We start from the raw sequence: 22,934 nt of genomic DNA, 5'->3' as shown, positions 1-22,934 counted from the left end.
TAGCCAATAAGTCAATAACAAATGCATGCAGTAAGTAGCAGCATCCATATATATTTAAACAATTAACTGAACAAAATGCTCAATTCTTATGACACTTTAATATATAGTAGATCTTTATCACTATATATGTAAACAGAAGTACTCTTAATATCTGCTAGTACTTTAGGATTTTTTTAGTGGCTTATAGTTGCAGAGCCCTGTGTAGTACTTGCAGGATCAGGCTTGGAGTGGTGATGCTGCTGGTGTGCATCCTGATCCATACTCTTGGTTCTTTGGAGGCCCGGAATCCGATGCATACGACATCGGAAGGACCCTGCATGTGTGGTTGGAGAACAGAGGCAAGTACTGTTGTTGTTCTTTGTAATACTCCCTTGCCTTGACAATCCACCTGATGATCCTGTTGGTGATGTTACTGATACTGATAATGGATATGGATTCTCAACCTTCTTGTCATCATTTTCCATCTTATCTTTGAAAAATTCCTGCAAACAAGATTCCGAAAACTCGATGTTTGATCATGCTAGAAACTTACATTCAATCACACATATGAGTTAGAAGAGATGTTACCTTGAGCTTGAGACAGGAGGGGATGGCTAGCAAATGTTATCTATCAAATAGCCTGGCAAAGAAAGTTTCAGTACTTCTTTAAATAAACATTGAGCATGTAGTATTACATATAAAATGTACTAGAGTATTTATAAAAGTTGTGTTATTCAACCAACAAATAAAAGTGAATAATAAATAACCTTCTGAAAGCAGACTCTAATTATTTTCAAGCATGATAACTTAAAAAAATTAGGTTTGGATAAAGATTGATAGACTAAAGATATGAAAGGTGATGGATGGATATTTAATTAACTAACACTAACATAGAAAACAGTTATTAAATCTTTTACATAAATTTTTAATCTTGTTGTGTCACGGATATGATAATCATCTCAATCAACATCCCCACCAGCATTCATCACTTTATATAATGCTTCAACCACTCTATATCCAGTACTAACAATACTTCCATTATCTTTAGTACTTTTATCTCTGTATTCAGTGTACAAGTCTCCCGCATGAACAAGTCCCGTACAAGTCTCTCGTATAAATAAGTTTGAATAAGATCCGATAGTGCACAAGTTTCTTGCATCAGTCTGAAAAAGTCCGATGTAGGCATCCTTATCCTTGTCTTTCTTTTCCACCAATGCTTTTATTGAATCATGGGAAGGACATGGCAATATATCTTCTTTCTTGTGACAGAAGAGGAGAGAGGGTCCCAATTTGCTATCATGCCAATTCTTGTGGTTGTCAATTTTCACACAACTTTTGTATCATCTATACTGAAAGAAATTTCATTGTGCAAAGATATGTGCAAAAACTGACAATTTACAATCTTGATCTTCTTCCTTGTTTTATCCCAGATTCCGACCAAAATAGAAATGTTTCTCATCCTTTTACTTTTATAAATTGAAGGCCTACAAGGTAGTTTCTAAGATGATCCCATGTGCTATATTGTCTGTTTAGAAACTAAATTTTCTTGTTACCTTAAATTGTCTCAGAAGAAGCAGGGGTGATCATGAGCTGGCCTTGGTCAGATTGCGAATTAGGTTAAAACGTTCCGGAAATTTAACAAATATTATGAAAACCAAATCTGACAAGCCGAAATCAGTTCTGTAGTATTTGTATCTTCATCTTCTGTAGGCTAATTTTTTTTCTTATCATTTATAACGAAATTTTGAATATAACTCAAAGAAAAATGTATCAGTGTTTGCCTGTGTTCGACATTGTTAGCTGTTGGTTTTAGAGTCATGTGCATGTCTTTGTTGCAGGAGTTATTGAATTTTTTCTGTTTACCAGATTGAAGTCCTTGAAGATGTAAAGAAAAAAGAAGGGCTGTTAATTTGAATGTACAATACTTTACGAATAGACCATACCTGCATATGCAAGGATCAACATAATCAGAATTCTGCAGAATTTAACTGAACAGTGTTCACTGATGGCCTACTACAGGCCTAGTTATTTCAATGAACCACATATATACAATCTCGCAGTTGTATGAATATGTAAACTAACCTCGATAAATTGGATTGCTAGTTTGACAGATGATGAAGTAAACTAAAGCCATTGAAGAAGCATTTGAGGATCCAAGTGCCCGCTACAATAACTTGAAGAGATGGTAGAAAGCATTTGACACCCTTTCCATTGTTCTGTCGGTTTTAGGATGATTGGCTTTTCAAATGCACCTGAATTCACACACACCATTTGCATGTAGTCACTGTCTCCAAAATTTGAGAGTCTCTTACTCCATGGATTCCACGCAACTGCATGCCTCATGACAATCATAACGCAAACTTGTGTTAATTCTATGTATATTCATGAAAGCGAAATGATTTTAATCAAACAGACCAGTATCTGGGAAACCATCCTTCTGAAGTATCAAGGTTCTCTTCTTTTCATGGTCTATAATGGCAATGTTTATTTGTGTTTCCAGGTAAATTCAAAACGCAAACTTGTGTTAATTCTATGTATATTCATGAAAGCGAAATGATTTTAATCAAACAGACTAGTATCTGGGAAACCATACTTCTGAAGTATCAAGGTTCTCTTCTTTTCATGGTCTATAATGGCAATGTTTATTTGTGTTTCCAGGTAAATTCAATCGACCTAAACATAAACATTCTTAATTTCAATGTTAATAATTTCAAAAGAATCGGGTCACAGTCAGTAGCATGTGATCGAGCATGAACCACATGAAATTCACACACCACTGTTTAGCCAAAATAAGAAAAAAAACCTCTCCATCAAATGTTAAAGCATCTGCTTCTCCGTAAACCTCTCCCTGTGAAGCAAATTATTGAAGTAATCAAGTGTCTCCAAGCCTTCTACACGCGCTTCACTACAATTTAGACCTCATCTTATATTTAAAAAGTATAGTACAGTAGTAATAAATTTCAAACAAGAACCCTACTGAGTTGAAACTTATGATCATTTAATCAGACCATTCTTTTGGTCTCTGCAAACATTTAAGAAGTTAACAATAAAAGTAGATTAAACTTAAATAGCGAAAAAATGTAGATTAGAGTGGTCGACCACAGGCCACCTAAATTACCTGATCTCTGAGACTGAGAAGTAATTGACAGAAATTGTGAATGACAAGGACTTGCTATTAGTATTCTTCACCTGAGGCACAAAAGTAAGCTTGCCTGGACCAAGAGAAACATGAATCCGTGGTACAAAGTTGCAGAGTACCATTTACTGTCAATAATGCTCAGACACTAACGTCTCTCTTATGTACTGCACATGGTCATTTTGCCTGACTGGCCAAACAGATTGCTCTACGTGGCCATATTTTTACATCAGTCTCTGTCGGCTTTAAATTGAGATTTACTGATGATGGACTTCCGGGGGGAACCAGATGCAACAGACAGTTATCCAATGACCATAATTTTCTATTTGAAGATCCTTGATGCCCTGATGATCCTGAATTCCCAAACTGCAACAAATAGTGACAACAAAGATCAAAGGCCTATTAAAGAAAGTCAAAAGTGAGACCTTTTACCGGGTTTTAGGAGATCCGACCTGTGGAAAGCAAACAGATATACCTTCCTTAAATGATTTAGGAGATTTCCCCGTTGCCTGTCAGCAGGAAAGTCAGATATCAGAATTATTATTCACTGTGCAGTTTGTTTTAGCTAGAGAGTGAACTAATGTGCATTAATGTTACGAACTAGCACGAAAGGCAGATATCAGGATTAATATTGACTGAGCAGTTTGTTTCAGCTAGAGAGTGAACTAATATGCATTGATCTTAGGAACTACACAAGCTACATAGGTAATTGCTCACCTTCCTGCTCTTAAAGAGTAGTTCTTCTCCTTGTTCATTCTTCCATGATACTACTTTTCCACCAGAAAGGAGTACCTGCACCTTGATCTCTTAGACAACACGGATATCTAATTGGGGTACAAAATGTATCGATCACATTAAGTGCTTGAAATGCCGACTGTTTTACTTAGCTATCTGCTAAACATGCATTATTGCCATCGAACTGTTAAGGATACTTGCAAAGATAAAGTCTAGGAAAGTACAGATGACTTCATTGGTGGTTACTATTGCACTTTCCCCAGGTAACTATAACTTACACATTTTTCTCAAGATTTAGTAAGTAAACCAATTGTACATACTAGCTATCAGCCATATCAGGTTACAGCAATCATACATGTAAGGCAATAGGAAGAAGATCCTTCCTAATACATATTCTTCCACATCAGACCACACCGATTTGTAGTCCATAGGAAGAAGATCCTCTTTGTTTACTGGGAATACATATTCCCCTGGCTTGATACTAATAGGCCAGTGAATCAGATATAGGTCAACATACTCCAGTTGCAGATTCCTACACAAATCAATAACTTTCAAAGCTAGAACAGAATAAACAAGATGGTCAGTACTTAAATACTTCTCATATCAGACTACCTCAACAAGGCCTAACCAAGAAGATGGATTCATTGCTAATTACATCACATATCTCTCAAATTCCCTCATTCGAGAAGTCCAATTACTTGGGATCAATGTATTCCTCTAGGTGCCCATCGACCAATATTGAGCTTTGGTAAATTAGGCTGGTTCATACTACAGACCTCTAGGGTATTATCTGAGATCTGATTAACTTATCCAAGACTAATGTGCCATTAGATGGATGTAAATGATTCTTATATCATTGACAACGAGCAATCCAAGATCATGACCATAGCTAAGATGAATATATTGCTACTTGAATCATATATCTCTAACATTCCCTCATTCAAAAGTTTCATTTTCAGGATCAATGTGCTGTGTGGCAATTGAAATTTCTAGCTAGGTGGGCTCCAACTCGAAACCTCAAGAACACTATCTTATCCAATACAAAGGCGTTATTCAATGGATGTAATTGGTTCTTATATCTTTGACATTGGCCAATCCAAGATCATAACTATAACTAAGTAGATTTCTTTTCATATTCAATGTAATAAAACTTAATGTTAAAGAGTATAAGATCCTGTTCGGGTCTTCTTGTACCACCTTAAAGTTTTAGATGGACCGGTTACTTAACACTTAAAAACTTTCAATAAATAGAATTTAAAGATAGAAAAGACAAGTAACAAATAGGAAGTTTACTTAAGAGAGTTCTTGAGAGCAGGGATGACAAGACCAGGATGAGCACTTGCAGACCAGAGCTTAGTAGTAACGAAAAGCTCGTCTCGAGAGACAATACTAAGTCTGAGAGCCTAAGCTAAGGCTTCTGCAACATGTGGTTCAGACTTGTACAAACCAGCAGCATCAAAGTGTCTATAACCAGTCTTAATAGCCACAAGAATGGCTTCCTTTATTGCAGCTGGATCGTAGTTGCGACGATCAAATGCAGTCTCCATTCCGATGACTGGCATGCTCAGGTGACCTGAGGTAGAGTGAAGTGTCACTCTTGGGATCTCCATTGAAGTTGGTGAAAGCTGTTAGCTTTGCCTTTCAGGCTAACTTGCCAAATATTTAGTTTCAAGTGACTATTTTTTTTTTTTTTTACTAACTTGACTTCAGTTGAGTATCTATCTTAACAAATCTCGGAGGTGAGCGAGAATCGAACTCAGAAGAACCTGGGATGACAAAAGATAAGTTCTTAACCACCTGATATTCAAGTAACTATAATTGGCCAAAAAAAATGTCACACAAGCACATCTTGATATTTTGTTTTCCCAAAAATACTAGACATCACAAATTTGTTTTCGAAATACAATTGTCAAGTCATTTTATAATTTACACAAAATATGGATACCATCATAAAAACAGAAAATGTGATACAAACACCATCACTATAATTCGTATTCCTAGAAATGTCAGGATATCACAAATTTGTTCCCAAAATACATGTGTCAAATTATATTTGGTAGATAATACGGTTATCTTGGGGAAAATCAACATTTCTAACATCGTTCTCGTTTCTTACTCGGGAGTCGATCCCTATATAATAATTTTTATCAAAAAAATAATAAGATGTTGATTTAAATTTCGGACTAAAGAGTGTCAAATTTCAGAACATAAATGTTAGATTCCCCAAAAAAATTCACAAATACTGATATATCACATATAATAAATAGCAATTTTCATAAAAATATCATGAATCCGGAATGTATAAATATACGTTAAAACTTATTTACCATTATCATTATTTATGAAAAGGTTAGCTCGATAACACCAGCTCAATAATTAGCTTAATCATCATAATTTAAAAGATTCAAGCTAAAGTTTCTTTTAACTTGTCTGTTGGAAAATTTTAAAATAAATAATTTATTACTTAAAATGAATAAGTTACTTATAAGTGATAATTGGATAAATATTTATAATTTATATAAGTGTTTGGATAAAAGTCAGAATTTTTTTACTTAATTGGACAAAAATAAATAAATTATAAAGAATTTTTTTACTTAATTGAACAAAAATAAATAAATTGTAAATAAAATTATCTTAATTCGTGATTATTATATTGGAAAAATAGTTTAGAACACATTTTTTAAAACTAAAGTTAATAAAAAATTAAAACTCAAAATAAGTTGAGGAAAATTACATTGTTATTAATACATTCAACTTATCAGTTATCCAACTTATAAGTTGATTTGACAAATCCCAGATAAGTCATTACATACTTATAACTTATAAGTTATAAGTACTTATAACTTATAAGTTATAAGTAACTTATAAGCTGAATTTTTACTTCCAGCAAACAGAGTAACTTTAAAGATTCAGCTTATCTGAATTAAAACAAAAATGGTTATAACATCAACTTCCAGCAAGCTCCATTGTCACAATTTTAATCCGAATTCGGAGCGAAAAACATATTCCGAGTAGTCTGTCTACCTGACCGGATTCTGACGAGACCTTACATGATGGCCTTTTGTCTTCCATCAGTAAGGTCATGCTCAACCTACACAGTTAACATGGTCATGCTCAACCTACACAGTTAACATGAATTTTAAACTTGGTTAGTAATTGCAGACTTGCAGTTACAAAAAAAACAAGCAATTCTTATTGAATATCGAAACACGATATTCAATAAGATGAGCAATGCTTGCTGCTATTTCTGCAACATTGATTCAAGCACTTTCCTACACAAACATGGTTGGATTGGACCAGACAGCAATGTTAAAGACAGCAGAAGGAACACAATCTAGTCAGAAATCGAGCTCATCGTACATTGGCACACACAGCATTCACAAATGTGATCTTGATCAATGCAATACTCAGTGTTTGTCCAAAATGTGATAATGTGTAACAAGTGGTTACCTCAACAAGAACTCTTGATTTCTTCTTTGATATGCCATTAAGTCCATCTTTATCAAGCCTTTCTCGACCAAATGCTGAGTCTTTTTTCTCTTTTTTCCGATTGATTGCAACCGTCAGTTCTTCATCTTCGTCTGATCCATCTGTGACATTAACCGCAAGGTTAAGAACAAAACAAGACATGGTGATAAAGAAATAATAATTATCGAAAACAGATGAGGAAGTATTAAACCAGAATCATCATCTGCAGAGCCCTGTTCTATTGCAAGTCCACCATAATCTTCAATATCATCCTCCTCTTTAAGTTCTTCATAGCCTTCAACATATTCTATCTCGTGGTCCTATTTTTATAGATAATATAAAAATTTAAGCAACTCATATTCAATTTGTTCAATTTCTAGACCAAATCACATATGCAGGTGCTCATAGAAAGCGTTTAGTTTTTGGCTGAATAGGTACCAAACAACTAAATACAAACACCGCAAAATGGGGAAACATAAAAAATAATAATAAGAGTAACGAAAATACAAACATCATCTTCTTCTTCATGTTCCATCATAGCATCCTTGGCTTCTATGTCATCGGTAAGCTTATTGTATTCTTTAACAGGATCGTATATGTCCCCATAGACACCTTCTTTCAGACGTTTAAGCAATTCATTTTCAATGCTCTGAGAAACAAATAACAGATGCTTTCAGTAAGGCATAACAGCAAGGTGTTGTAAGATTTTGCAACGCAATGAATGTAACCTTCTCCAGCATTGCTGCCTTCTCAGCCTTATCCGCTCTCCTAGGCTCTCTCTTTATCACTTTCCTAGGCATGGTCATTATCTTCTCCCTGTGAAAGAGAATGAACAGACAAACAGTATATTAAAGACTAAGGATATAAGTTCTCTACGGTATCACATCTATGTAAGGAGGAAAAGGTGAAGAAAAGATTATCTAGAGAGTGTAGAACATACACATAAAGAAAAAATTCACTCTTTCCAGCAACACGACTTTATTAGCAGAACAAAACCAAACGCGAGGCCTGTTCTGCATAACAAAACTATAAATACTGTATAAACCATGCCAAAAGTTTTGATTATAAAACTGATGGGCAAATTATTCATTGTCTTGGCAATAAACATACTGATAACGAGAAGGAAAAACATGCTAATTATGTATTCCTATACACTGCAACTAGAACATGGCAATTTAAGGAAGAAGATTTACAAGACCTTGTTTTCAATGCAAGCTTCCTCATGCGTATCCACATTTGAGTCAGTTTAGTCAGCCGTTGCTTTGTTTTGTGTACAAGAAACTTGGGCCAATACATCTGCAAGAGAATGTATTTTCACACAAACATCAGACACTTCTATTCCTTGAGAAGCAAAAAGAAACAGACAAGTTACAGAATCATACGATAAGCTAGAAACTACTATACCAGATGTTTGTGAATAATCTCAAGGGCCTTTTCATAATTTTTAGGCAATTTAACTCTCTCCCATAGCTTACTGGGCATATGAGCTCTTTCTGCAGTTTTCATGTACAGATAGAAGACTCCTGCACAACCAAGAGCTATCAAATTAAAAAACGATAATCAGCTTATCACCATTGCTAGCTCAAGTTTCCATGTGATTTAGAGTTCCTAACTTCCTATCATCATCATTCTGCTCTAAACCACTTTATCCTACGAATTTCACAAACCAACCAAATCACAAGCCTCTGGCAATACAAGTCACCGGTTTCTGGTTTAAAGTCCGAATTAGTTTGCATTTAAACAAACACCTATACATACTTTCTTTCCCCTCCAATACATAACAACTTACAAATATCAACTTCCCTACCCAAGCATACTACTACATTACGATCATTCTTAGGTGTACATCACTAGCACGGGCAGATCTAGTAAGGGGCACCGGGGGACACGTGTCCCCCCTAAAATCAAATTATATAGATTTTCACCATTTGACAATTTGAAAATATATGAAAGTGCCCCCATAAAATTCAAAACCATAAGAGTTTCTTCCCAAATTTTGCTTGGTGTCCCCCTAAAAAAATATTTGTGGATCCGCCCCTGATCACTAGGAACTAATTTGAAACACGAAAAAACATATTGCTTTGTTTTTTATTTTCGATTTGATTGTTTATACTGTATTCAACCCCCTTTTACATTATACTTTTCGGCTAACATTCCTCAACAAATCCTGTAAAGATGCAAACATGCAACAAAACAAGGTTCATAAATTCGAAAAATTGGTACCATCATGATCAAGAACGGTGGCGTATCGACTATTGGCAAGAGGGCAAGAGCTTCTGTTACAAATCCCAGTGACATTATACTGATTTCGACAAAATATCCCAGTTTCAATTCTGCATAATTCAACTCAAACAATCAAAACAGAGCTATAAAAAGACTTTGTCATACATACAATAAATTAAAAACGACATCTATACTATTATATTAAAGATGAAATTTAAAAAAGACTGCATATATACTTTGACATAAAACTGCAGTGGTTGTGTCTAAAGACTTGCCATGCAACCTCGTCGCTCTGCATCTCTAGTTATATTTACGTTCGTAGATGTTTAAGAATTTGGCCGGAGATGATGAATAGTGCAGTGGCTAGGATTAAAATATATACAGTTAAACCTAGTCGGGACAAAAAAAAATTACCAATTTATTACTTTACCATCAGTAAAAATACATTTTACTTTGTTGGACCGGATAAAAATATTAAAATTTTGACTTTTTTTATACTACCTTCTAAATTTGACTTTTTTTTTGTGACAGTTTGACTAAATTTTGACCGAAAATCAAAATTCCGACTTTTTTTTATAATTTCAAAAAATTAAAAAAATGCATCTAAAGGTAGATTGAATATATTTTTTTGTTTTTTAAATAATATGACATATATGAATTTCGGTTGAATTTCGAACAATTTAACCGCAAAAAATCAAACCACCACCCGGGAACGGGCGGATCTAGTAAGGGGTGTCGGGGACATTTTAGCTAAAATCAAATTTTACGTTTTTTCACCATTAAAATTTTTGAAAATATATGAAAGTGTCCCATGAAATTCAAAATCATAAGAGTGTCTTTACAAAATTTGCTCGGTGTCCCCTGAAAATATATTTCTAGATCTGCCCCTGCCCGGGAACACATTTAATATGGAGATATTGATTTATAATTGTCCAAGAATTTATGTCAAATGGATAAATTGTAGACTAGATTTTTATGATATTTGGATATATAAAGTTTAGCTTAAAGTTGTGGTATATGGATGAAGTAGCCGAGTGAAGCAACACATGCACCACTCATTTACATGAATACAGAGCATGCATCCAAATCCAGAACTCTCAACAAAATTATAATGTGATAAACGCCAGTCCTACATTCTTCCCCTGACATCCATGGCCAAGAATCTATCAGAATAATCCTATATTCCATTTTTCGAAACTCGAATTATCAGCTTATCTTGCAGTTTATGGTCATGACTTCTGCTTACTGCCTTTCTTCCACTAGAAACACTGTTAAGCCTAGAGCTTTCTTGATTCATAACTCGAATTTTCATCATTCCAAGCACAAACTTCCCTTCTTTTCTCTGTGTCCGAAAAAAGATTCTTCGATTTTAAAGGAAAAATCATTACCTAAACTAAATTTTCCTAGTTTAAGAGTAGAGAATTATTATTTTACGCGTTCTTTTGCTTCTTTATCATCTTTTGCTGAAGCTGATGGTGATGCAAGTAGTGGAAAAATCCATGCTTTGAATGAGCATCAAGAAAATGAGAAACCGCAAGAAGACTTGCAGGGGATGGCACAGGCTTTTAACATATCTTCGAGTACAGCTACTGCTATATCGATATGCATAGCATTGGCTGCGCTTTGTTTTCCATATTTTATGAACTCTTTAGGGCAAGGGATGAGTTTAAAGACCAAACTTTTGTCGTATGGAACATTGTTGTTTGGATTTTACATGGCTTGGAATATTGGAGCTAATGATGTGGCTAATGCCATGGGGACTTCTGTGGGTTCAGGGGCCTTGACTCTGCGACAAGCAGTGTTAACTGCAGCAGTTCTGGAGTTTTCGGGGGCCCTTCTGATGGGGAAACATGTAACCGGTACAATGCAGAAGGGAATTCTTGTTGCTGATGTTTTTCAAGGAAAGGATACTTTGCTTTTGGCTGGTTTACTCTCTTCTTTGGCTGCTGCTGGTACTTGGCTACAGGTGCATTGTCGATTCAGTCATCTATCTGTGTTTAATTCTAGTAAAATATGAACTTGCTTATTAGAGTTTTGTTGCTTGGAAATTTTGACAATATGACTAGTTTCATTTAGCAACTAAACTAATCCTGCAAGTTCTTGATTCTGTAAAATAGCTTAGGAGCCTTCTGACATTGAATTGGTGAGATCATTTTTGCTTGTGTCATCACAATAAAGCTCTCACATGTATTGAGTTCGAATCTTGATTTGTAATCTATCTGAAGGATCAACTAAGACTCTCAATATAGTTGCTGATACAAGAAACTCAACTATACCTAGGAATGCATGTTATTCACTCTTGCTCCATTACAGCGGAGAAATTGTCCAGCATAACACGATTATTATTATATACTAATGGAATCTGTCAATTTTGTTATCCAGGTTGCATCATACTATGGTTTGCCTGTCTCAACCACTCACTGCATAATAGGATCCATGGTTGGCTTTGGTCTTATTTATGGGGGACGCGATGCTGTATTTTGGGGTTCATTGGCAAGGGTGACTTCGTCGTGGGTCATCTCACCTGTGATCGGAGCAGCAGTGTCATTTCTTGTCTACAAATGCATTCGGAGGGTATGTTCTTGTTCTTGCTAAAATAGACTGATCCAGAATCCAAATACTATAACTCTGGTCTGCTAAAACGTCCCATTTACTAAAATTGTGAATCAGAATCTGTTTATGTTTTATCTTTACCTTAAAATTAACATTCTTAGTAAGATATAATGACATGCCAATCCAATTGTGACTAGTGATGAGAACATTAATGAATTGCCGGCTAATGGCTTCTAAAAGAAACTTATCCGCCTACTTGTGTAATGTAGCTGGAACTGCACTATAGTGTCTCAAAAATCTAAAGCCTAAAAGCATTCTTAATGGAGCTAGCAAATACAAGGCAATGCAACCCCTAAATTCGATAAATCCTGCATAGCCTGTATATTTCATAAGATTTAATAGGATCTCCACTAACCATTTAGGCTATGTCTAGTTTGTTTACAGTGCTCCAAATCCAGGACAAGCAGCTGCAGCAGCAGCACCAATTGGTGTCTTCATCGGTGTTACTGGAATCTCTTTTGTAGCCTTCCCTTTAAGCAACATACTCTCGGTTGCTATTGTCCAAGCTTTGGCACTTGGCACTGTTGGAGCTTTCCTGTTTGACAGAATTATCCGTAAACAGCTTGGTCACCTCCTTGTAAAGTCCAGTACTTCAACACAATCAGATCCAAAGGAGGACAGCGTCCACCAGAAAAACGTTGGCTTTCTTGCTGAAGTTGCAGGTCCTACAGGCACTCAGCTAGAAATAGTCTATAAAGTCTTTGGGTACATGCAAGTCCTATCAGCATGTTTCATGTCATTTGCTCATGGTGGAAACGACGTGGCTAATGCAATAGGTCCACTAGCCGGGGCATTGTCTATACTACAAGGCGGTACTAGTGGAGGTGAAATTATTATTCCAATAGATGTTATTGCTTGGGGAGGATTTGGAATTGTCGCAGGGCTTATGATGTGGGGATATCGAGTGATTGCTACTATTGGGAACAAAATAACAGAACTAACTCCAACTAGAGGATTTGCTGCAGAATTTGCAGCTGCCTCTGTGGTAATGTTTGCATCAAATCTTGGACTACCTATCTCGGCAACTCATACTCTGGTGGGTGCAGTCATGGGGGTGGGATTTGCTAGGGGACTTAACAACGTACGAGCAGAAACAGTGAGAGAGATTGTGACTTCTTGGGCAGTGACAATTCCAGTTGGAGCTGTGCTAGCAATCATGTATACATGGATCTTGAACAGGCTTTTATCGTATGTTTTGTGACTGTGAGAGTACATATTAAACAAGATTAAAATTTATGAATGATGTACGATATAAATCACTGATCATTCTTTTTTGACATGATTATTTGTGTTACTTTATTTCTCCTATGTTGAGCTAATTTTAAAGGATAAGATTAGTGTAATGTATCTTCTGTCCTATGTGCTCTGCAGTCTGCATTCAGATCAGAGGTTGTGCTCGATGAAACTGAGCAGTTACCTTAACCGTGCTGATTTATGAATATGAATACAGATGGATTATGAGCAATCTTGGCAGTAGTCTTTCTCTGCTTTATGAATACAGATGGATCATGATCAAGATTTTATAGACGTCGATATAGCTCTCTGGGTAGCCTTGACATTATGTAAGGGTTTGGTGGGAGCTGATCTATCTATTTGAAACTGGAAAACTAACATTGCTGTTATATATAGTCTGTCAATTCCAAAGTTCATTGCAATTTATATGTTGTGCTACATAGAATAAAACATTACCAACATCAAGAATTCTCAAGCTTCTTATAATCTATCTGATACTCTTATTGGGGCAATAATAATTAATTTAGTTATCTGAACTGAGTCACAAAATCATCGAATTTGTGTCAGTTCTCTAGATCCTTCACTTTGTCATCTTTAGTTTCCCCTCCCCATTCTCTGATTCTTTCTCCAGCTATAGATGACTGCAATTTTCACCAAATTCAAGTGTTACAGACGCTTAATATCTAGCCAGTTCTATTTGTTAGAATAATATAAGATCCTGAAAAGGGTCATTCTCTGACAACTCGAGATTTTAGAGTAATTGGTTTCTTGACATGGTATCAGAGCTCAGGTTGGGGACACGAAAGGCAAATTTATGCCCCAAAGATGGGCGCCCGTGATCCACTCTTCGATCCATAAATGGGCTTTCGAGTGAGGGGGGCGTTAGAATAATATAAGATTTTGGAAATGGTCATTCTCTAACACTTTGAGGTTTTAGAGTAACTCGTTCCTTGACAGTCTGTGTGAGTGTGTCGTCGTGTTGTTTACCTACGAATAAAAATAGTACATTTTTTGTGCCATATGCAGGGGGGGAGAAAGCTTAATACTAACCTCTTTGTTCCAGTTGGTTCTGTATACTATGAGAAAGAGAACAAGGGTTTGTACCACTGTCCCAGTGAGCATTCCAATCCAAATACCCTGCAATTTTATTTATCTAATCATCATTAGTTTCTGCTTCATAATTTCATGGAAGGCAAGAAATAGCAGTGGCAAGAGTAGAGAAGAATTACGGTGACACCCATGTTGAGGATATATCCCAAAGTCAGTCCCAGCGGAATTCCAAATATGTAGTAGCACCCAATATTCACATAAGCAACTATTGCTTGCCATCCTGCTCCAATAGCCACACCTGCAGACGATAATGCACAAAAAAATTAGTCTAAACTTGCCACATTTCGTTCTCAGTTCAAATAGTAGAGAGATATTAATAGTTACCGGATAGAGCTGGTTGGATATTGTTGATGAGAATGCAAGCTACTAGCAATGGCGTTAAGGTGTAAACAACTTTCTGGACTTCCTCACTACTGGAAAACACGGCAGGATATTGCTGCCTGAATATGACCAAAATGATGGAGATGAGAAGTCCTATAAGGAACGAAGATATCACCACCACTGCAACTGAAAATTTTGCAGTCCTCGGATGCCTTGCTCCTAGCTCATTCGACACCCTTACACTGCACATTTGTATATCATGTCATTAGATTTAGCCTAGGGGCTTAAATAACCCTACTGCTTGTCATTAGATTTACCTTATAGCTGAATTGAATCCGATAGCTGCCATGACTGTCCATCCTACTAAATTCATGCTGCAATTAATCAATCTATCTATCAGTACATAACTCAAAACAAACTATCTATGCAATTTGATTTCTTTTGTTATAGTATTACAAATTTCCCAGAAACAACATATGGCAATATACAATTTGTCTCTCTTCACATACATGGAAAAATATCAACTGAGAGATACGTACCAAACTGAGAGTGCATCAACGGCAATTTCAGCGTTCTTCAAATATCCAGCAAACAGTATCAGTGCCATAAAATACCATGTTTCTAAGCTGCATTTGTACACAGCCCCAAGAACAAATTGAAACATATGTTACTAATGCAGAAGAAAATTGAATTTCAGACTGCAGATGCACATTTATCAGATTTTTAACACAGTTAACAGATTATCCTATAAATGAAACTGTATATAAGATCAAGTTTATTCTTCCTTCAACTCATCGCCATGACACCAGCAAACGCAGAAGAACTTATATAGTACTTGCTGAGTTCATAAATTTGTACTGAGTAAAGTTAGTCCTACCAGAATATATAGCGAATGAACTTTCAATTTCTAACTACTACTCAGATTTACTAAATTGGTTCTAGTTGTTCTTCGGGACAGATTTCCAAAAGAAAATTCTTGAAGACGGAAGAATTAATAATTGCACGAGTAGCTGCCTGAAGTATGAAATCTTTCAATTTTTCACTTTTATCTCTTCGGTATGAGATTAAATATGCATATAGAAATAGTTTCATTTATTAGATTTTCCAACACAGTTAACAGATTGTTGATACTCAAATTATAATTATCCTATAAATGAAACTGTATATAAGGTCAAGATTATTCTTCCTTCAACTCATCGTCATGACACCAGCAAACGCAGAAGTAGTTATATAGTACTTGCTGAATTCATGAATTTGTACTGAGTAAAGTTAGTACTACCAGATTATATAGCGAATGAAGTTTCAATTTCCAACTATTTCTTAGATTTAATAAATTGGTTCTAGTTATTCTTCATGACAGAGTTTCCAAAGGAAAATTCTTGAAGACGGAAGAATTGACAATTGAACGAGCAGTTGTGTGAAGACGTCAGCTCTTGTTATAAAGAAACAATACACGAAACAAAAATTAGCACAAAAAAGAATAGAGGAAAGTATTTTTCTTGTATAACCAAGTTATGAACAAAATAACATAAAAATTAATGCTACTAGTTCTGTTGTGCATTAAGTAGGCTGTTGTTAGTTGTAGTATTTATTTGTGAAATGGCCATGGCCATACTGTGTTTGCTCCAGAGTCCTCCAGAAGCGATAAGATGACGACTTGATGAAACGGTCTAATCACATCACATGCTAAAATTAACCAATGCAGATTGCAGAAATGATGTCAGATGATTCATCTTAAATTTTGATCGATCCGAGATGAATTTCTGTCATATTTTAGGTGGTTACTCTGACATTGTCTTTGTCTGTTAATTTTACATATCCTGCAGAAATAACTATGCAAGACCTTTACTATATTCAAACAATCTGTGATTAAAAAGGAAAACAATGAAATTTATCAATGAAATCGAATGAAAATCTATGATTTGCTGGATGTTTGTGAAAGAATGAACAGAATCAGAAATGAAACCTGTGGAATTCAAATTTAATTTCAAATTTGTAAGAAATTCACAGAGTTCCTTCGATGAACCAGACCGATACTTTAAGTGTTCTGAGTACTTACCAGAGCATCACAGCTGAAGCCACTGACAACTTAACAAATCCCCACAAATTCTCAAATGCCCTCCATGAAAATCCACTCCAAGCTTCTCCGCAATATCCCATAAAAATGTACACCATCTGTGCCACCACAATGAACCACCACGAAAAATCAAGAACCGCTGTGCCAGCAGCAAGTCCCCAGCCTAGCTTCATCATAAAAAACCAGCTCAAACCAGAGTGCAAAAGTAATGCTACACCGGCAATATAGGCCATAACCATAATTTTGCTCTGTGATTGCAAAAACTTCGAGATAGGAAAGTAAATCGCGTAGGCATAGAGCTGAGGGATCATCCAAACTGCCACTTTTCCTGCTTCTCGAGATATGTCCTCTGTTTGACCAATTAGTCGTAAAATTTGTGCAGCAAAAATGTAAAGAAACATGAGGAGGAACGCGGTGGAGTTGAGAATAACCCATGATCTTTGCATGTATACACCAAGCATGTTAATTTGTCCAGCTCCAAAGGCTTGTCCACATAATGTCTCTAATGCACTCCCCATTCCCAACTGCATTTCATTTCCGCAACTTAATTTAGTACATCATCACTACGACTTTCTAAAACTAACACATACATCCGCAACTTAATTTAGTACATTACCACTACGACTTTCTGAAACTAACACATACATCCGCAACTTAATTTAGTTCATTACTACTACGACTTTCTTAAAACAACCAAATTTTGTGCAGTATGCACTATTTATTGCTCGGAACTTTTTATTCAAGAAAAATTCGTTCCGCTTTAGTAAAAAAAATCGCGCTAAAAATCGACCAGGTTTACCGGGTTTGTAGGCTAGAACGGTTTTTAGTAAAAACCGAAATTTATACAGCAAGTGTTTTTTTTGACTAATTTGGCTAATATGCCTTACAATTTAGTATCTGTACAAGAGATAAGCCCTTAACCACTTAAGCTATCTCATCGCGCTTAACAGCAACATGTGTTGATTTTTTTAAAACAGCCAAATTTTGTGCAATATGCACTATTTATTGCTCGGAACTTATTATTGAAGAAAAATTCGTTCCGCTTTAGTAAAAAAATCGTGCTAAAAAACGACCAGGTTTACGTGGTTTGCAGGCTAAAACGGTTTCACTAAAATCGAACTGTAACATGAGCATGTGTTGAGTATATAGTAAAGAAGCTACCAGGGTGCCGAAAGAGAAGCCTGCAATGACAGAGTTTTCGACGGAGAACGCGGCGAGGTCGAGAGTTCCGACCTGGCCGGCAAACGTTTGCGTGATGGCACCGAGAGAATACTGACAGAGGCTAGTAAAGATGGCCGGACCAGCAAGGTACCAGAGTTTTTTAGATTCGATAATAAACTGTGCGTTAAATTCTCGAATCCCGGTGATTTTCGGGATGTCTGCAGCATCGGCAATGAAGCTTGATTGCCGGAGAAAATGATCAGCCGGGGCTTGGTCGTTGTCATTGGAGAGAAGTCGCTGCGTATGACTGGTATTTTCCATGGCGTACTACGGTGACAGTGATGAGTGACTTGGCGAGGATGTGAACTAAAATAATGCACGTATAATGAATAAAGAATTGAGAAAAAAAAACAAAAGAAATTAATACATAATGTGCTATCACAATAATTACAAAATTGAATTTTTGATGCTTTTTGCCCGTATAAAATTTATTTTGGTTGTTTTCATACATTTATCTTATTTTGAGTCAAAATACCGGTATAAAATTGAGTACAAAAAAATATTTTTTAAAATCGATATGGATGTATGTGGGTCCTGTCAGTATATGATATATTTTTATTTGTGAGAAGTGTATGAATGCATGATATTTGGATACATGCCAATAAACTTATAATACGTGACATTTTTAAAAATTTTAAATAAAAAGTTTGTATGAAATACGGGTCGATTCGGGTTTTATTTAATTTAGAATTTCATCCGGATTTTACAAATTTTGGGTCGGACTGGATTTCAAGAAAAAATATTCATATTCAAGTTCGACATGATTCGTAACGGACTTCTTTAATATTAAATTTTTGAAATTTTTTCTTAAAATTAATTCGGATTGAATTTCGAGTTTCAAATTTTACATGCATATGTAAACGAGAAAATTTGCAAATTTTGCAATCACTGTTATTTGATGAGTTTAACGTTTTGCTTGTACATTTGTCAGATGAGAACCAACCTAAATGATGATTTTTAAGACTTTAATAACACGGCAGAGCTTATGTGAATCTGTGTCGGATTGCTTTGGTTCGATTCTACAACCTTAAATTAAAAATAAATAAAAAATAAATAACAATGACCTTGATGAGTGACTGACTGAGTATGTAAATATTAGAAAAAGTTTTTTTTTCTTCTAATATTCGATAGTGATTTGGATATAACGATGATGTTGTACAAACAATTACTTATACTCCCTCCCTCCGTCCCAAAATATCTTGCCGTTTTGACTTTTTGTATTATTTATGGTATGCGATTGACTACTAATTTACGTCTAATCTATAAAATCAAATATAGTCATGAGTGATTTTGTTGGATTCGTATTTATGAGTACTTTAATAAAATAAAGTTTTTATATTTAATATTAATACGAAATTAAAGATATTAACAATCAAAAATGTGCATTGACAAACGTGTTTAACACAAATACGAAATATTTTAAGGAACGGAGGGAGTATCAAAATATGCAATCAAATGTTCTTACCAAAAATATTTTTACTGATTATATTTTATATTCCCTCAGTCTCAGTAATTATGTCACGTTTTAAATTTAAATTGTGTTAAGATCAAATTAACAAAATTTTAATCGTATATTGTGTATATAGGGTGACAATCCATAGAGGACTCTCTTAAATAGAGGTTTGCAGAGAATAATCATTTAAAAAAAAATAAAAAGACATAATTTATTTCATTTTTCATCATATATAGTTACAAAATTTAATTATCAAATTAAACACGAAGTTGCACAATTTTTTTATTTGAAAAATCATTGAAATTTGATAAAATAGATTAAAGTGGTTATGTAGTAGAATCAGATAACTCACACTTATCCAAAAATATTTCACAGTGGAATCAAATTTAAAATATATTTTTTTCAAATTTTAATTGTTAAACATTTTGTTATAATTAAATATAATTATTATTCTATATTAGCAACAAATTTGATGAAATTTTATAATAGAATCAAAGGTTCTCTATATAAGAGGGTTCTGGGTTCTTTCTTAAAGAAAGACCTGTGCATATATAATTAAAAATTTAAAACTTATATTATTAGAAAATAAATCTAATGCACTTTAACATATTTTTTTCAGTTTTATGATTTTATACAAATTTTGATGAACTTAACCACACAATAATCAGTTTGGAGTCACATGCTAGGGACCCTTTCATAATTATTTTAAAAGAATAGACATTTTTTTTTTGAAACAAAGAATAGACATTTTTTTTGTACGGGTCATAAACAAAAAACAAAACATAGATGACATTATTTGAATATATTTTATGGCTTTTAGATGCTTAATATTGAGCTTTCAGCCTTTCACCAACCGGTCTGAGATTTTGAATGATTATTGGGTTGAATATATTTTTGTTGTTTAGTTATCGGGTCTTGATCCCGGCAATCGCGGCCAGCTAAATCTTATCCAACAAACTGTTCCAAAAGTATCGGATTTATATTTTAAGGGCCCATATTCAAACAATTTTTTTATGTTCCGCGCATATTTATAGTGGAAAGGCTTTTTTTCTCTCCGCGAAAAATATTCGAGGAAAGGAAAAAACGTTTTTCGCTATAAATATCCGCAAAACACACAAAAAAAACTTAAATTTGTACCCTTAAAATATGGATTTAAGAATGAATTAGTGTGTTAGATAAGACTTCCGTGTAATAGATAAGACTTCGTGACAACCTATTGCTGGGGATTAAGATCCCCGTTTATCAAGCATAAATCTTGACAGGCTGTTAGTAAGATAAAAAGGTTTCTGGATAATGAATGATCTGTTTTTAAATTTCAGCTTGATATTATAAATTAAATGTTTTCAATTGATATAAAATTCGCAATCTCCTAATTTTAGTCCACATAGGACTCGTGTTCCAGACTTCCAGCTACAATTACAATGCAACTAGAAAAGAGATGTTTAACATTACTCACTTCTAATTTGATTTGGAAATAGTGAACATCAAAGCCTATATAAAGACCAAAGTATAGATAAATTCTCATACATATAGTTTATTCATCTGTCAAGATTTTAAATTTGAGTATAAGTCATGGAAGACATAAACGAAAGTCTGTTAGTTGCACAAAGTTTACAGTACAATGAACCAGTGCCTGCAGGGTGGAAGCCTCCACTGGCCATTAGAAATCTATCTCGTAAAGATTGCGAAACAATCAGGAAGAAACATCGAATACTTGTTGAAGGAGAAGATATTCCACCCCCGATAAGTAATTTCGAGGACATGCAAATTCCAGAACCTGTTTTGAGAAAGTTGGCAGAGAAAGGCATAGTGCAGCCAACTCCTGTTCAAGTCCAGGCTCTTCCTGTGATTTTATCAGGCAGGGATATGATCGGGATGGCGTCGACAGGGTCTGGCAAGACGTTGGCGTTTGTGTTGCCAATGATCATGATGGCTATTCAAGAAGAACATATGATGCCTTTTGTTGGTAGGGAAGGACCATTAGGGTTAGTAGTATGTCCATCTCGAGAGCTTGCTAAGCAAATATACGATGTTGTGGAGGAGATCGTTGAATGTATGAGGGAGTACGATGATTATCCAGTTATAAGGTCGATGCTTTGCATTGGTGGTGTTGATATGAGGTCACAGTTAGAGATCTTGAAGAGAAGTGTTCATATTGTTGTAGCTACACCTGGCAGGTTGAGCGACATGTTAGGTAAAAATCTGATGAATCCTGATAATTGTCGATATTTGGTTCTGGACGAGGCTGATAGAATGATGGATTCAGGTTTTGAGGATCACATGCGGGAATTGATTGATTGCTTTAGAGATCAAAGACAAACGATTCTATTTTCTGCTACTATGCCAAAGAAAATCCGAGATTTTGCTAGGAGTGCATTGGTTAAACCTGTTACTGTCATTGTTGGTGAGGCAGGAGCAGCAAGTCTGAATGTCATTCAGGAGGTAGAATATGTGAAGCAAGAAGAAAAGTTTCTTTGCCTTCTTCAAGGCCTTGAAAAGACTCCATCACCAGTTTTAGTACTTAGCGAGAGCCAAGCTGAAGTCGATAAAATACACGAGTATCTGATTTCAAAAGGAGTAGAGGCTGTGTCAGTTCATGGTGGTAAAGATAATGAAGAGAGACAACATGCAATCTCCTGTTTTAAAGCAGGCAAGAAAGATGTGTTGGTTGCCACTGATGTGGTCTTAACGAGTTTCGATTTTCATAATATTCAACATGTGATCAATTTTGATATGCCAGAACAAATTGAGAACTATATCCATAGGATTGGAAGATGTGGAGAAGCTGAGATTGCGACGACATTCATCACCAGCAGGCAGAGTGAAGCCATTCTTCGCGCTCTGAAGCACGTGTTGATAGAAGCTAAACAGAAAGTACCTCCTGTGCTAGCTGAGCTTAGTGATGTAACAGAAGCAGCAGCTTTTGGTAATGCAAATCAGTTTAAGGTCTGTGCAAATTGTGGTGAACTTAGTCATTGTATTCAAAATTGTCCTAAACTAGAGCATCAGAATATTCAAGTTGGTGGCTACAGATATGAGGGACAATTTTGGGACAGAAGGCTTTAGAGTGGATTTTTGAGGGTCATTGTTAGGTCTCAATTTTAACCTGTTTAAGTATCGATTAGCAATAAAAATCATAATCTTTGTACTTAATTTTTTTGGCATCTTATGCATATATATACTCCAAGTGAATGAGAAAGTATTGTTTCTGGTATTCTGTAGTTCTTAATAGTACTAATTTGCTGGCAATAGAAGTGTTTCTGTCTCTGTGTATGTCAGTGCCATCTTGCTTGGTTTCTAATAATAACAAAACCAAACTTAGTCAAAAACTTTGTATCACACAAGTACATACAATGCTTTCACAT

At 35.2% G+C, this 22,934-nt stretch overlaps 4 protein-coding genes and 1 long non-coding RNA gene across 10 annotated transcripts; 3 read left to right on the top strand and 2 right to left on the bottom strand.

Moving 5' to 3' along the window:
* Positions 1-11: 11 nt before the first annotated feature.
* On the bottom strand, positions 12-9,888 carry LOC141678727 (uncharacterized). 6 transcript variants are annotated; one of them, XM_074485096.1, is made up of 9 exons: positions 9,778-9,888; positions 9,542-9,651; positions 8,723-8,841; positions 8,517-8,614; positions 8,047-8,134; positions 7,830-7,967; positions 7,530-7,638; positions 7,301-7,440; positions 6,672-6,969 (listed from the first exon to the last, which is right to left on the bottom strand). In XM_074485096.1, exons 1-9 carry the CDS (start codon positions 9,837-9,839, stop codon positions 6,937-6,939), a joined length of 897 nt encoding a protein of 298 aa, XP_074341197.1. In that variant the 5' UTR covers positions 9,840-9,888; the 3' UTR covers positions 6,672-6,936. The 6 variants fall into 6 exon arrangements, 1 of the variants encoding a protein (XP_074341197.1); XR_012557879.1 differs by lacking the exons at positions 6,672-6,969; positions 7,301-7,440; positions 7,530-7,638; ... (4 more) ...; positions 9,542-9,651; positions 9,778-9,888 and adding exons at positions 12-482; positions 568-619; positions 2,062-2,884; ... (2 more) ...; positions 3,833-3,907; positions 5,144-5,530; XR_012557878.1 differs by lacking the exons at positions 6,672-6,969; positions 7,301-7,440; positions 7,530-7,638; ... (3 more) ...; positions 8,723-8,841; positions 9,778-9,888 and adding exons at positions 12-482; positions 568-619; positions 2,062-3,481; positions 3,568-3,624; positions 3,833-4,382 and having other exon boundaries at positions 9,542-9,646.
* On the top strand, positions 1,008-2,438 carry LOC141678728 (uncharacterized). The gene is made up of 2 exons (XR_012557882.1): positions 1,008-1,470; positions 2,083-2,438. It is a non-coding gene; the product is annotated as an uncharacterized LOC141678728 (long non-coding RNA).
* Positions 9,889-10,567: 679 nt separating the features above from the next.
* LOC141678104 (inorganic phosphate transporter 2-1, chloroplastic-like) lies at positions 10,568-13,433 on the top strand. Its single transcript, XM_074484346.1, has 3 exons — positions 10,568-11,507; positions 11,924-12,115; positions 12,528-13,433. Exons 1-3 carry the CDS (start codon positions 10,767-10,769, stop codon positions 13,353-13,355), a joined length of 1,761 nt encoding a protein of 586 aa, XP_074340447.1. The 5' UTR covers positions 10,568-10,766; the 3' UTR covers positions 13,356-13,433.
* Positions 13,434-13,744: 311 nt separating this feature from the next.
* Positions 13,745-18,431, bottom strand: LOC141678105 (protein DETOXIFICATION 29-like). The gene is made up of 8 exons (XM_074484347.1): positions 18,057-18,431; positions 16,878-17,419; positions 15,358-15,444; positions 15,136-15,192; positions 14,822-15,060; positions 14,617-14,735; positions 14,438-14,524; positions 13,745-14,028 (listed from the first exon to the last, which is right to left on the bottom strand). Exons 1-8 carry the CDS (start codon positions 18,375-18,377, stop codon positions 13,951-13,953), a joined length of 1,530 nt encoding a protein of 509 aa, XP_074340448.1. The 5' UTR covers positions 18,378-18,431; the 3' UTR covers positions 13,745-13,950.
* Positions 18,432-21,141: 2,710 nt separating this feature from the next.
* Positions 21,142-22,771, top strand: LOC141680940 (DEAD-box ATP-dependent RNA helicase 35-like). The gene has a single exon (XM_074487016.1). The coding sequence runs from the start codon at positions 21,142-21,144 to the stop codon at positions 22,633-22,635; it is 1,494 nt and encodes a 497-aa protein (XP_074343117.1). The 3' UTR covers positions 22,636-22,771.
* The last annotated feature ends 163 nt before the right edge of the window (positions 22,772-22,934 follow it).

The sequence above is a fragment of the Apium graveolens genome, chromosome 8 (assembly GCF_009905375.1).
Source record: "Apium graveolens cultivar Ventura chromosome 8, ASM990537v1, whole genome shotgun sequence".
NCBI lineage: Eukaryota > Viridiplantae > Streptophyta > Magnoliopsida > Apiales > Apiaceae > Apium > Apium graveolens.
The sequence above is the reverse complement of the archived record's forward strand: the minus strand, read 5'-3'. Positions and strand labels throughout refer to the sequence as shown.

Coding starts and splice junctions, on each gene's coding strand:
- LOC141678727 (XM_074485096.1), bottom strand. CDS start 9,839: ATGCAGAGCGACGAGGTTGCATGGCAAGTCTTTAGACACAACCACTGC. Junction 7,968..8,046: donor AGGCAGCAATGCTGGAGAAG/GTTACATTCATT, acceptor TTTGTTTCTCAG/AGCATTGAAAATGAATTGCT. Junction 6,970..7,300: donor AATCAAGAGTTCTTGTTGAG/GTAACCACTTGT, acceptor TTAACTGTGTAG/GTTGAGCATGACCATGTTAA.
- LOC141678104 (XM_074484346.1), top strand. CDS start 10,767: ATGGTCATGACTTCTGCTTACTGCCTTTCTTCCACTAGAAACACTGTT. Junction 11,508..11,923: donor CTGCTGGTACTTGGCTACAG/GTGCATTGTCGA, acceptor TTTGTTATCCAG/GTTGCATCATACTATGGTTT. Junction 12,116..12,527: donor TCTACAAATGCATTCGGAGG/GTATGTTCTTGT, acceptor GGCTATGTCTAG/TTTGTTTACAGTGCTCCAAA.
- LOC141678105 (XM_074484347.1), bottom strand. CDS start 18,377: ATGGAAAATACCAGTCATACGCAGCGACTTCTCTCCAATGACAACGAC. Junction 15,061..15,135: donor GGATTCAATTCAGCTATAAG/GTAAATCTAATG, acceptor ACAAATGTGCAG/TGTAAGGGTGTCGAATGAGC. Junction 14,736..14,821: donor TATCCAACCAGCTCTATCCG/GTAACTATTAAT, acceptor TATCGTCTGCAG/GTGTGGCTATTGGAGCAGGA.
- LOC141680940 (XM_074487016.1), top strand. CDS start 21,142: ATGGAAGACATAAACGAAAGTCTGTTAGTTGCACAAAGTTTACAGTAC.